Source organism: Takifugu rubripes, chromosome 4, assembly GCF_901000725.2.
Source record: "Takifugu rubripes chromosome 4, fTakRub1.2, whole genome shotgun sequence".
Lineage (NCBI taxonomy): Eukaryota > Metazoa > Chordata > Actinopteri > Tetraodontiformes > Tetraodontidae > Takifugu > Takifugu rubripes.
Genome location: NC_042288.1, coordinates 16,260,276 through 16,275,011, shown reverse-complemented (window position 1 = coordinate 16,275,011; position 14,736 = coordinate 16,260,276). Strand labels below are relative to the sequence as shown.

General features: G+C 45.9%; 1 protein-coding gene across 2 annotated transcripts; it reads right to left on the bottom strand.

Moving 5' to 3' along the window:
* Positions 1–209: 209 nt before the first annotated feature.
* On the bottom strand, positions 210–6,404 carry LOC105419509 (transmembrane protein 121). 2 transcript variants are annotated; one of them, XM_029835757.1, is made up of 3 exons: positions 5,965–6,404; positions 3,939–4,044; positions 210–3,417 (listed from the first exon to the last, which is right to left on the bottom strand). In XM_029835757.1, exon 3 carries the CDS (start codon positions 2,061–2,063, stop codon positions 1,113–1,115), a length of 951 nt encoding a protein of 316 aa, XP_029691617.1. In that variant the 5' UTR covers positions 2,064–3,417; positions 3,939–4,044; positions 5,965–6,404; the 3' UTR covers positions 210–1,112. The 2 variants fall into 2 exon arrangements, with proteins under 2 accessions (XP_029691617.1, XP_029691616.1); XM_029835756.1 differs by lacking the exon at positions 5,965–6,404 and having other exon boundaries at positions 3,939–5,234.
* Between the last annotated feature and the right edge of the window lie 8,332 nt (positions 6,405–14,736).

Here is a 14,736-nt window from a genome sequence, read left to right as displayed (position 1 = left end):
AGGGTTTAGTATTAGGGGTTATGGTTTAGTATTAGGGGTTATGGTTAGGGTTTAGTATTAGGGGTTATGGTTTAGTATTAGGGGTTATGGTTAGGGTTTAGTATTAGGGGTTAGGGTGTGTTTGTATTTACAACAGTGATGGAGATTTAAAGAAAGGTTTCTATCTGTCCTTGGTTGAAGTCAAGACGCGATCAAAAGTTTTCTCTGCAGTGGTTTTTAAAGGGGTGAATATTAATCTGTCTGCCTTAGGGTTAGGTTAGGGTTTTTAAAGGGGTGAATATTAATCTGTCTGCCTTAGGGTTAGGTTAGGGTTTTTAAATGGGTGAATATTCATCTGTCTGCCTTTATCCCTTCAGCACCTTTACCAACTCTCACAGTTGCTCTTGACTGCACAGGAAGCTTCAGATGTTCATTCACAACAAATAAAGATGAAGATTTATAGATATTTATAGATAAAGATTTAAGCAGGATGGAGTCACAAGCACACATCCACGTCGTTGTTACGTCATCTAAAAATCAACCATAGAACCAAAAAAAGGGGACTTTTTTTATGTCTGTTGAATTTGACCAGTAAACAATTGAATTGAATTTACAGCCCAGTTACAGTAAAAGAGTCGGAATGCTTGTCATGTTGAACACAATAGTGTATCAAAGAATGACCTACAGTATAAAACGCTCTTCTTCCAAGAGAAAACTAACTCTTTTCTTTGTTTTCAGTCATTTTTCTCGCACTGATTGCTCCCTCTGTCTTTGACATCATAAATCCTTCAACTGAGAACATTTGAGCAACAGAATTACACACCACAGCACACAGAGTTTACATTTACAGTGAACGCATTTTCAAAAATAGATCTGAAAGGATCATTTCTTCATTTTGTTGTTTTTTCTTTTGCACAATTAGAAAAAATACACATGAACAGAATTTAATGGGAAAAAGTTGGACCAGAGTCACAAATGGTGATCTGTTTTGCACCATGACATCACAGATGTATCCTCTCTAGACGTGTGCGTTGTTTTGTGAGTGTCCTAAAAGCTGTGAAGGGTTGTGCACTGCTGGCATCCTGAGGGATATAAACAGTAGCTTAATGCTGAAACTTCCACCCAGTGTTCCATCATGTGTGTTCACAAGTTGGCACTTCTGGAAGTGGCGGTTGGTCCTGCACGACCACTTGAGAAGGAGCAGGGGCCAGACGTGCCTGGGCCACTGAGTTTTTCTGCAGCTCCACCCCGAATTTGGTGGAAGCATTCTGCAACTGTCTCTTGTACTGCACAAAACTGCATGTTTTGAGGATGATGGCCAAGATGTTCTTCCCTATGAGGATCCCTGACACCCTGGCGTCCCTGTAAAGAAGCATGTTCCCCCCTCGGATGAGAACAGTGATGATGTTGATGGTGACCAAGCTGAGGATGGGATAGAGGAGCATCTTATGGGGCACTATGTTGATGCCCTGCATGCTGATCTCGCTCAAGGACACGCAGGGCAACACAAGCAGTAAGATGTAGCAGTAGAAGAACATCAGGCCCTCTGCCCACAGAGGGAGCCCCTTTTTTTGAGGCTCCCATAGGTTAGCTTGGATGTCCAGGATGTCCAGCAGGTCCACTACCACCCAGAAGAGGCGATTACGGATCTCCTCACGCTTCTTAAATACGCGAACATACTCCATATGGTCGATAGCAACCAGTACAACAAAGAGCACGGGGATGCAAATGGATAGAAGCAGCGTCAAGGCTTTCCTTGAAATAGCATCTAGGCTCTTCCTGTCAGCCTTGTAGTTCTGATACACAAAGTAGACCTTGATCTCCAACACAAATATATACAGAAACCATAGGATCATGGCGTAGCCTCTTTTAGCTGTGCGTACTTCAGCGCCCACCCACACTGCTACGTATCGCAACACAATTAGAAAACAAATGTCGCCCACCATCACCATGATGCAGATGCCAATCTTGCGTGGCCCCTGGTTCTGCTCCACCAGGTAGGCATCGATCAGTGCCATGCTGCTCATAATCAGGAAGGTGGAAAGGCACACGTGGGGCTTGTTGGTGGGGGGCGGAGGTACCATCCTTGCCTGGATGAGAAAAAGGTGCGTGTGTGTGTGTGTGGGATGGGGGGGGGCAGTGTCGTTGAGAAGGGAGTGCGGAGGGTGCTTAGTATGTCCAGGGAGCAGACAGACCTGACAGGGACGCTAGACAGCGGCGTTCCCCTCCCCTTTTTTCCTTTGGCCAGAATCCAGGACGCATTAATCGGATCCACTCAGCTCGCTTTAATCAAAGCGTGCATGCCGAGCCACCTGCCGCGCAGACAGTAGCCCTCATTTAGAAAATGATGTTTACTGACAAATGATTTGTGGACACGCGGGTGCACTTTGGGAAAAATGGAGTGAACCTCGGTGTGTGCGAAGAATTTACAACTAAGCACAGCAGGAAAATTGGAGAGGTGGACTCTGCTACTGGAAGAGGAGGAAGAAATCTTCCACATTGTCTTCTCATCACAGATTCGCAGTGTCTTTTATCAAGGGAAACCATCAGAGATAAAAATCCTGTGGATACTCACACGTCCCCCTAATGACTGGCAACAGGCAATCGTGCACGAGACTGAGGTGGCTGATCACAAAGCCCATCTGTAATCCACAGAGGACAGCAGAAAACACACAGGATCCTCTCCTCCTCCGACAAATGGAATTCCAATAGTCAATGATATCCTCACTCTTTACTCGTTTCCCTTTTTCTTTAAAGCGATTGAAAATGTTGCAGACATGATCCACATACTGCTCACACTGGCTCAGCAGGAGGCAGCCTAATGGTCACAACAGCTGCTCATGTTATTTTGTCTTGCACTTAGATGACCGTTTAAACCTCCAACCCACCCCCCCTCCCCTTAGAAAAGAAAGCTATTCTTAGCAGTAAAAGAAATCTTCTGCATGTCTTGCTCCAAAAAGGATTTTTCTCAAGAGAAGTTTTCCACCAGAGCAAAAACCGATCTGTTTTCCTGTGAGAGTTCCTCAGAAGGGTGACATTGTTTCAGTGCCATGTGGGACCAGGTCCCCCCCCCCCACTCAGTTGTGTTTCTCTTTCAGCCATTTGCACTCTTCATTGTAAAATGCTCCCCCCTCACGGTGAGCCTGTGGCTGCTGCAATGCTGCCGTCTCCTCTCCTCAAGCAGCTTTTAGCAGAGACACGGAGATCAGCCGCGCCGGTGCTCTGCTCAGCCTGGTCCCTCAGCCTGGTCCCTCAGCTCTGCCAGGGCTGTGACACATCAACGCCGTCCCTCCGTCCTCCCCCAGCCGTCTGAATCAAGCTGCTGCGATGCTGCGATGCTGCGATGCTGCTCTGCCTCTCGCCTTCACTCTGGCAGCTAACCTCCTCTTCCTTCATCTGCTTCTGCTCAAGGAAAGACACTTCGGTGTGGAGGTGTTGCTGCAGAGACGGAGGAAAGAAAGAGAGAGAGAGAGAAAGAGAGAGAGAGAAAAAGGGACACAGACACGTGAGCGAGAGACACAGAGAGAGGGAGACACAGAGAGAGGGAGACACAGAGAGAGGGAGACACAGAGAGAGGGAGAGAGAGAGAGAGAGACACAGAGAGAGGGAGACACAGAGAGAGGGAGACACAGAGAGGGAGACACAGAGAGAGGGAGAGAGAGAGAGAGAGGGAGACACAGAGAGAGGGAGACACAGAGAGAGGGAGACACAGAGAGAGGGAGACACACAGAGAGAGACACACAGAGAGAGGGAGACACAGAGAGAGGGAGAGAGAGAGAGAGACACAGAGAGAGGGAGACACAGAGAGAGGGAGACACACAGAGAGAGACACACAGAGAGAGGGAGACACAGAGAGAGGGAGAGAGAGAGAGAGACACAGAGAGAGGGAGACACAGAGAGAGGGAGAGAGTTTTCCAGGGGGTGGAGAGAACTGAGAAGGGCAGGAGGGGAGAACCAACCTTTTGCAGCCTAAGCTGGATGTACAACTTCTTCCAGTTTGCCTCCTTCGCTTCTCTTTTCTTCTTCTCATGTCTTGTGCTGACATCCTATTTTCTTAGGCTGTTTCTTTTTCCGGATCATAAGAAAAAATGCCATGTACCCATTAAGAAGATTTTTGTGCCCCGCTGAGTTTCAGGTGCAAAGATGAAAAATGATCCAGAGTGGAAAATAGGATATTGGGAGCTGGGGGGAGGAGGATATGCTCTCAACCAGAGAAGGATGGGGGGAGGACGGGGCGAGGATGGGGGTTAGGGATATTGTAAGAGAAGAACAGGAAGGTCAGATTAGGTGGTGATAGGTAGGTGGTGCACATGTGAGGAAAGGGAACAAGAAGATGAAGGAGATGAGATGGAAGAGCAACAATAAGAGGAGCAAAGCTGCGCTGGGTGGAATTAAATATCAACTGGATATTTTTTAGTGGAATCAAGAATATCAAGAAGGCACTTAAAGCCTAAACTGGCACCAATAAATGGCACTTGCTCCACCAGCTCTTATGAGTCCAGCTGGCCCGTAAGAGGGGCCCCTCAGAGGAACCCTACGCTTTCATTACAACCCCATGAAGCCATTGGCCACTGGGTGATGGAATGCTGTTATTGATCAAAGTGATTGTGTAGCTGCAGGGACTGAAGTCTACATGGCTGCTTTAGCAGAGCATGGGTGGAACATGGTAGCATGTTAGCTCGCTGTGTATCAGCTGATACTGGCAGCATTTAGAGCCTTTAATGTCGCCTTTTAGTGACGCCTAGAAAGACTTTGCTTTCTGATGGAGCTGAAGGATACTGGAGCTCCTGGACCGATGATGATGATGATGATTGTTATTATTGTCGTATGCATTTATTTCATTACCATGAAAAATACACATTTAAACCCTAACTGCTGTTTCTACATGACTCAGTTTGGCAGAACCACAGGTCTGTTCTCAAAGTTGACCTTGAAGAAGACCCGCCCGGACTGCTGGACCCGCCCGGACTGCTGGACCCGCCCAGACTGCTGGACCCGCCCAGACTGCTCAGGGACAGTGGTCGAGAGTGTCCAAATGTCTGTCCCCTCCCCTAACATCAGCCCATTGTTGCCGCCCTCCTTATTACCCCTCCCATATCACATCCATTAAGCCATCGTTTATATAGTCATTTACATCCCTTTTGTGCTATAAAATGGCATCCAGGACTTGATGAGAATTGTCTTTATCTTGTTATGTGTTTCACCATATGTTTCTGTCTTCTCTTAGAAGTTAGGCAAGGTAGACTCATTGGTAAATGTAATAAAGAACAGAGACATTCCATTTGCAGGATTGTTGTTTGTTCTATTGTTATCTCAGGAGCCAGTCAGGCAGGGGGTGTCAAACACTCATTGTAAATGCGACATCAGGGGGGTTGATGATCACATTTGCATGAAGAATGGGATCTGGCCACCTGGGAAAACAATGGAAAAGAAGAACCCTACCAACACCGCATGGGACTGGAGGAAGAGGACGAGGACATCCCAGCAGGGGATCTGGATTGGATTGCATGAACATTGTGAATTTACATGTGTGTGACTATAAAGGACTGGGCCAAGGGATAGTTAGGTCGTCAGACTTCATGCCCTGACAATTGACTCTGTTGTTGCTAGGGTGATGAACTGGCCCGGAGCTCTGTAATATTTGTATCTGGAATTGGTTCTATTGTTAAATACATTTTGAAATTGGTACTTTTCTTCTCGAAATCTTCATTCAAAGAACACGCGGATCGGCAGCTACACTTGAAAGGTATCGCGATCCAACAAACTACATTAATGTCTCTATGAAGAACCTGAGCCTGGACTTTGGACCATGTGGCTCCCACTGACCCGTTCCTCTGTCAGAGTAAATCAGCTGTCTCTTAATACACAAGTGTGCAGCTCATTAGTGTCACCACGCTACAATAATATAGTAACGATTACTAATACAGTAACGATGCAGCATTAATTAGTTAGGAGCTTTAGGCGGGGTTGTTTGCCCTCTCCCACCCTGTTTTCTTCACATTCCGTCCTGCGTGGTGCAGACTGTCCTTGGCTCCTGGACGGGGGCGAGGCTTCATCACTGTTCAGCTCCAGACAGAAAGCAGACGATAAAGATAAAGATGATAACGCTGCGTTCTTTAGAACTAAGAATATCGACAGAAAATAGGAGAAAACTGGGAGGAGTCAAAGATGTTCCACGCCACCTTCCTGTTCCCCAGGTTCTTGCTGTGAGAGGCGGGTCTATTTTGAGAAGTGAGAAGCTCAAATTCAATCTCGTCTCCTTTAAATGCAAATATTTAGGTTCACCAACACGTGCAAACACACACAGACTTTCAGGACTGTTTCCTTGACAACCAGCTGAAGAAGTTTGAGGAACATATTCTCCTCTTACATGGACAGATGTTATAAGACAATCTCAACACCATAAACTCCACCTACAACTCACTTTAAACGTAGGAAAGCAGCATGAATATTTTTCCTATATTCAGAAACAAAAATGACTCATTTCTATTGCGCAATTCTTGCTGGCTGATTGCAGGAGCTCGTTTATTGCACTTCCTGGTTATTGGGCGATAGCAAATGTCGACAAGACGTTCATGGGGGGTTTTCTCCATCACAAATGAAGCCTGGAAGCTGATGTTCTCTCTGCTGATGTTCTCTGTGCTGCTGTTGCCCTTGAGCAACGCTGGGGGCAGATAAGAGGGGCAACTCGCTGCTGCAGGAACTGTGAGAATTACGAGAGGGTGCATCACTGGATCCTTTGTGTTCAGACTCCCGATTAATTACTTATAGAGCAAAGCAGAGATGTTCCACTGCGCACACACACACACACACACACACACACACACACACACACACACACCCACAGAGGTTTCCAGTTAGAAAATAATCATCATCTTGTCTGGCAGCTGGAACTTTAGTTGAAAAGACCTGAGACAGTTTGTCCATGATGAGTGACAGTGGAGAAAAATAGAAATCCATTTAGTCTGTCATCAGTTACCTGCCGGGGAACCAATGGAGGCGGGCGGGGGTCCCTTTTTAAACACCCCCATCAGAGTTCTAACCGGCAAATGGTAATTGGATAGCTGCTCAATGTGGGGCTAGTAGCTCCATGAAAGACAGTAGGGAGCGTCCTCCTGAAGAGGACAGTGATGGAGGACGGAAAAGGACGGGGACATTTCAGCCCCTAATAATGTGCAGCTTTAAAATCACCACATTTAACATGCAATTATATTTTCACAATCCCTGGGCAAAATTAACAAATATATTTATGACTGACTGACTGACTGACTGACTGACTGACTGACTGTGTGTTAGGGTTACACGCCAGTCTGCCGGTGAGACTAAGGCTGCTCTAAAATACTCTCTTGGATGTGACGCCTAAATTGCTAACATGTCCACACTATCAGGAAAATAAGACTAGTTATGGCTGGTTGAGACTAGTTATGGCTGGTTGAGACTGTTAATTCCTGAGACGTTTGCCTGGGTTTTTCTGGGTTAAAAGAAAGATTAAAATAAATGAATTGAATGTGTTTCAAATCAGCGTGTATTCAATTCTGTGGATTAAACAAGATAATAATAATGAAAGGTAAACAGGTTAGTTAGAGTAGATACCGAGCTAATAGTTGCTTTACTGTCTGAGTGATGGTAACGCTGGTTAACCTGCTGTTGCACTTGAGAGGCTTTAATTAACCTCTCTTCCTCCCCTCATTAAGAGAGGAACAGCTCATTGGAGACCAGGAAAGGGAAGAGAAGATCTCAGGTGGTCTTCAGTCCCCGTTAATATCTGCTGCCCTGATGAGATCTTCAGAAACCTTCTGAGATAAACCACATGTTGAGAGGTGGCAGATGTTGCTCCAACAATCCTGACTGTGATTTCTGTGCAAACTTCACAGAGTTGTAACATTTATTGTCTGTTTTCAGACGCATGATTCCATCTGTCCTCAGACACCAGATCAGATTATCCATTCTTTTGTTTCTTGAACTGCTTGTTTGGGGTCCAGGGTTCCAGGTCGTGTCTTGTTTGGTTTGTCTTGCAGGGCCACCTTTTTAGGGACGGAGCGCCTGTCGACCCGGGTCGGAGAGTTTTGGTGTTTTCTCTGGTCTCCAGTTCACCCTGCAGGAGTGGAGCGCACGCGGGACCTGACTCCTGTGTTGGCTCCGCTCTGGAGCTCTTTGTGGGCCCCGGAAGACTGGACGAGTGCTTCCCTGCCAGTTAGACTAGTTTGTTAAATAAAGACTAGTCTTTGGACTTTTCATCACTGCGCTTTCGGGTCCTGTAAAAAGCCAAACCTTAACACTTGTGTTGGGCTGCTGGTGTTTCTGGGAAAGATCACTGGAACAGAACAGGAACCCTTCACATCACTTTTGGCTTTTGCCCATAATGAATGATGCAGCTCACAAAAAACTTTGTCCAGAAACTTTGTATTTTTGATCCATCTTTCATCCTGAGAATGAGCTCAATGAGGCATGGTAGTAGACAAGTGTTTGTTCTGTTGGTTCAGAAACACTCTGCTCATTGCTTTCTGGCAAGACAGATGCAGGTCTTATTAGAATATGGCAGAATATGGTGTTACAGGACGGTGTCGGTGTGTGTGTGTGTGTGTGTGTGTGTGTGTGTGTGTGTGTGTGTGTGTGTGTGTGTGTGTGTGTGTGTGTAACCCAGCAATGACAGTGTCCAGTAATCACTTAGTGGGTGGGTCTGGGTCTGGGTTGGGGTCTGGGTCTGGGTTGGGGTCTGGGTTTGGGTTGGGGTCTGGGTCTGGGTTGGGGTCTGGGTTTGGGTTGGGGTCTGGGTCTGGGTCTGGGTCTGGGTTGGGGTCTGGGTCTGGGTCTGGATTGGGGTCTGGGTCTGGGTCTGGGTCTGGGTTGGGGTCTGGACATTGGCAGCATTCTGAAATGCAAATATTTAGTGGCAGTGACATTGGAGCCATTTATTCAGGAATCCACTCCAACTGATTCTGGATTTAAAGAAGCGCTGCTAAAGCTCACAGCTGAGCCAGAGCCGGTGTGCTCTCCTCTCTCCTGCTGACATGGAGTCTAATAAAGAGATGTAGCTTCTGTGCTATCTTCTGTTAGCGTGATTTATTGATTCTTTAGTTCAGGACTATTCAGTATTGATCCATTGCTAATATCAGCTAATGACAACGGCCTTCAAACAACAACAACAACAATAATAATAATGATAATGATAATGGGTTTTGAGGGGTTTATTTTACACCAGAATCTGCAGAAAGAGAAAATCTGTCAGATGGAAAAAGTGAAGGTCGAGTTCTCTCCTGATATTTCATTATTTCAGATATTACAGCTCAATTTTACATATTTAATAGCTCATTTCAAGCTCTAAAATTCATCTTTCTGGCAAAGGAGAGAGACTGGTTACATTTTTACTCGTGAGCAAACAAGCTTAAAAGTGGTGTAACTTCAAACAGATTATCAAGGACACAGAATGTAGAAAATGCAAAAATCTCTCTAGTGGGTTTTTTCAGAAGCAGGTTAGTCAGGAACCTTTGGGATGTGATGGCCGGAGGGTGGAGGGGACACCCGAAACGTTTGCAAAACCGCACCTGATGCTCACTACAGGACGGCCAAACTCACATCACATGACCCAGATTTGCTCCGCCCACGATGTCATTGCTGCTAATTATTTCAACATTGGTGTGAAGCTCTGTGAAACTAAAACAACGTGTTGGGGGTCAGTCAGCACTCACAGGCCTTTGAGAGGCTCACAGATGCCACCCACAGACACGTGCACCCCCACACGTGCACCCGAGGCATCATTCAACCATTATGGGTTTGGACTATAATGTATTTTCAATTAAATGAAATGAGAAATGAGACGGAAGCCGGGCCAATGCAGCAATTTTGACCACCCATCGTAGACTCCATTGTTGTTCACAGATAAGGGAAAATGAGATGATACGCGTTTAACAAAAGAGGGAAACCAGTATGACTCCGATGAGTTCTGCTAGCAGGAAGCTAATTTGACCGGACAATAATGTGTGATGAATAACAAGGCTCTGCCTAAATCAGCATCATCATGTGGGGCAAAAGGAGATCCACAGCGCCGCTCCTCAGAAGATGCAGGAAAAAGGCGGGTGGAAATGCAAAAGAGGTCTGCCCCACATTTTTAGACTTCCAACACTTAAAGGCTGCCAAAGGGGAAATGTTCAGTGGATATAGGAAGACTCCTTTTATTTCCATCTCGTTACTAACAAAACATCATTTCGACTTTATCACACCGTCAGGAATGACGGCGGTGTCCCGCTGATACCTTAAAACACTGCATCTCCTCCTCCCACCTCATAGGGGGGAGGAGGAAGGATGGCGGGAGGAAGCATCGACCTTCTTGGCGCTGCCAGACAGCACGCGCGCTCTGTGAAACAGTTTCAGTTGGTCGAACTGCCCAGATAAGCCGCAACCCCGCCGTACCGTCGAAGGGGGAAAACAGCTAAAGCCAGCTGGAGGCAGCGCCTTATATAAACCTTTTCTCCCCGCCCACCAATTAAGGCATTACCTCCATATGGCACCTGTGCAGGGGTTAGGGTTAGGGTTAGTCCTGCTTGTTGCTGGTTTCAGTGACTCCACACACTCCATGCTTGGAACAACAGTCCTGATCTGAACTGTTTGCTCAGCAGATTTTCTTCTCTTATTTTGAGCGTTGAGGGAGCTCAGAGATGCCTTAATGGCCACTGGGGTTCTGCAGGCTTCTTCACTGTCACTTTGGGACACTTGAAGGAGCTGTGGCCATCTCTACCGCTATTCAGTCCACTCATGCTTCCCTGCTGTGACAAACATCTGGGCTGCCAGGTTCCGAAGCAACTGTCTGTTATAAAGCACATTTATTTTGCTGTCATTCCATCAGTCTTAGCATTAGCAATCAACGTCAGAAATGCTAAGGATAAGAGTGCGAGAGAACCAAAAACCAATATCAAATCAGTGAGCATTTAGGTCCTACTTTCAGGGTCAGTATTTTATAAAATATGTGCATTTTCAGATCTACATCAAGTCTTGTTTCATAAATAATGGAGATAGCTTCTTTTTGTTTTCCACTTTTGCATTATGAAGATACCATTCCTACGTCCCTCGAGCGAGACAGGAGATAAAATGACTGAAAGAAAAGAGTCGCCAACGTGAGAAGGCTTGTCTTTTTATGCATGATCTATAATCGGGCCACCTCTGCTCCAGGAACTCCTCCTGCCAAGTGCTAATGTGCTTTAGGAGTTATCTACATCACACAACTTCAGAGGCCTTTAGCACAGTCTCATCATCTGCTAATTCTCTAAGCAGTTGATGATGGACACACCTGACTTATAAATGCTCCAGTTTTATTGCCAGAACATCTTCCTTAGAGTGGGTCCAGGTTTGATGTAGACGGACTCTGCAGTAACACAGAAAAAAGTGTCACACCTGCATCAGCAAACATCAGCACAAGTCTGCTGGAGGCTGATTACTCAAGCACTCACTCATATCAGGACGACCTACATCCCCATCGATCATTCAGAAACGCCATATTGAAACAACGATAATGGAGCTGCACGGCAGCACGGCTGAAAGATGAGGACCACCGTCGTGGATGGGGGCACCTCACCGCCTCACGCTCTCTTGGGCTTCAACCTGTCGGCTGCTGCGGAACATCTGCATTTTCCCAATTTATTTATGCGCAGTATGAGGAAATAGCCAGAGGAAGAGGACATTTGAGCACCTGTAATATGAAGACCCTAAACCATTTGATGACATGGTGTTTTGGTTTTTAATTGATATCGTTAGGAATTATGGGAAAAGGAAAAATGAAGATACTTGTGGTGCAAACACCAGACAGCCATGAAGTACAGCATCATATAATCCTTCCTAATCCAGAGTTTGATAGAGCAACTCCAGTGGCTTAACCTTTGAAAGGTGCATTCATGAATGTAGCTTTAATTTTAAAATACTATGTGAGGAAAGGTCCTACCACAACTAGTTACCACAGACATACAGGCATACCCTACCACCAAGCCCAATATATGTTGAGCAGTTAGAACATCGTATAACCTCACGGGGGTTAGATGTTGGTTGTCTGGGAAACACGCTGGTTCAAAATTCCAAGCATGCTTTAAAAAAACATTGAATGAATGTTAAAAAGTGAAACAAAAATGTGAACAAAATCATCACACAAATGTAAGAAGCTTATGTCAAAATCAGGCATTGGCTGTTTCCTTTGAAGCAGCAGACAAAGGTTAAAGCCATAATTTAACTACCTCCTTAACTAAAGCATGCACCTCCTGCCACTACTCGGATGTTGGGTCCTAACCCCAACCCTTTAATCTAGCTCATCTCTGACATCTGCATGAGACGTCTGCCTGCACCAACTGTCCCAACATGAGGACTGAATCAGAAACAGGGCACTCATGTTATTGTACACCATTATTTGATGCAGATTACTTGTTAGGCACTGGGCAGATTTACATATTTTAAAGCAGTTTATTTTGAGAGTGAGATTCAGAGGCTGAGCCCTTTAATCCCTCAATTTTAATCCATTACTGCTTGAGTCACCTCAGAGTCCATGTGGCTGCACATTTATGAAGGTCTGGGTCCTCACCTAACAAACATCCTCTTTATTCACATGTTGGCCAAAGGGCAGACTTATTTTAGAAGAGCAATGGCTGGCTACAGTTTCTTTGTGAAGGACGCAGCAGAGTGTAAACTGGTATATTCAGTGGTCCATTGGAGATCACTACTCTGAACCAAAGCATGTTTTTGAAGAGTCAAGTGTTTTTGAAGAGTCAAGTGCTACTTCATGATCTATGGAGTTTGGTCTTATAGTGCCATGTGATCACATACATGTGAATATGTGGTAAAAATCTGCTTTGATTCAAGTTGTAAGAGTTTAAAAATGAACAAATCAGATCATTGGAAAGCTGTCTGATGGATGTTGGGGACGGCACCACATTAGAGGGGTGAGCGCACCTATTTGGAGGGATGGGGGACCGTGGCCACATGTAAGGGAGGAGTGAATAATTTGGTTATTAAACCAGAAAAGGAAGATAAACCGGCTTTGATCAGTTAGGTAGGAAGATGAATGATGTGGATCTGTGGATAAGATTGAATATTTAAGTTATAGAGGGAACTTCGAAACTGAATCATTCAGAGGTTTGGGGAGCAAATGGAGCAAAGGGTACAAATATGCTACAGCAAGGAGGAGCCAGGATGCCAGGTCAGCTTGGGGGTGGTTTCATCCACACCCACAAATATCGAGATTGGGTACAAGGCCCCAATGACAGACAGACTCAACACAAGGGCAGCTGACCAGAGAGAGAGAATCATTAAATCCTGGGGAACTCAACTACCTCCCTGTCAAGGCTAACAAACAAAATACCAGACCAATCTCTACTGGAGGACATGAGCACGGCACTATCAATCATCCCTACCTCTACCATCACTGAGACCAATCAGCTGATGTATGCAGCAAGTCATCCTACAGATGCTTGGCTACAAGATGAAGAGCATGAACAGCCAGAAAGAGCAAATGGCCCCATGGAGAAGGCTAGAGGCAAAAATCGTGGCAGCACAGAGAGAAGTCAGCCTTCCAACAGAGCTGAGTAGAGGCGTGGCAAAAGTACTCCGTCAGGCAACCGTGGCTCAGCAGGACCCACTTCTTTCCTTGTTGAAGGGACTAACTTCGTCTATGCCTGACAGCGAGGAGCCTCTGGTTGGAGTTTGCTGGCATCCAGACCCTGGCAACTTCCTCTTCGGGGACTCTCCATTCCCAGTCGGGGGGATGATTCTTCATCCATGGCTGGAACTGTGGCGGCTGCATGCCTGCCTGTTGAAAGGTCCAACTTGTTAGCTACTGGTTTACCCCCTAATGTGGTGGCGACGACTGAGAGTGCAAGGGCATCATCTACTAGAGGCCTTTATGCCTACAAAGGCATTTGAGAAGTGATGCCATGACCCGAATATTCTCTCATTTCAGTGTTCCATTGTAGGTGTGTTAACATTCCTTCAGGAAGTATTGGATAAGGGTCTTTCCTTTTCTACAATTAAGGTCGATTTGGCAGCAATTTCTGCCCGTCATGTCGGGTTTTAATGGGGTCATGCCAGGTGCTCACCCTCTGACCATGCGATTCTTCAAGAGAGTCCGCAGGTTAAGACCTGTAATTAAGCCCAGCATTCCCTCGTGGCATTTGCCGTTGGTGCTAGAGGCTCTTTGTAGTTCCCCTTTTGAGTCTGTTGATATGAACTTTCTTTCTCTTTCACTGCACTTCTTCTCACTCTGACTTCTGCGAAGCGAGTGGGCGATCTTCATGCTTTGTCCGTTCCTCCCTCATGTACCCAGTTCACTCTGGATGGTTCTAAGGTTACACTGCGTCCCACTGCAGCTTATCTACCTAAAGTAATCTTGTCTAATAATTCTATGGTGTTTGAACTTTTGAGTTTCTCTTCTCTGTTTGCTTCTGTGGAGCAGAGGAGGTTGCACTCCTTATGCCCGGTGTGTACATTAAGCACATATATGGACCACACCCAAGGTGTTTGTCTATGTGACCAATTGTTTGTTTGTTATGCTAATCCGGCTAAGGGCAAAGCATTGTCCAAATCGTGGCTTTCTTGCTGGATTGTGGAGGCTATCTCCCTGGCGTACAACAGCAAGGGTCTTCTTTTGCCTCCTGGTGTGACAGCTCATTCAACCAGAGGCATGGCGGCCTCATGGGCTTTGTTTAAAGGAGCATCTTTGAGTGACATCTGATATACCACACAAATGTGTTGTACCTCGTTCCTCTTCTTCAGGGAACAGAAGTT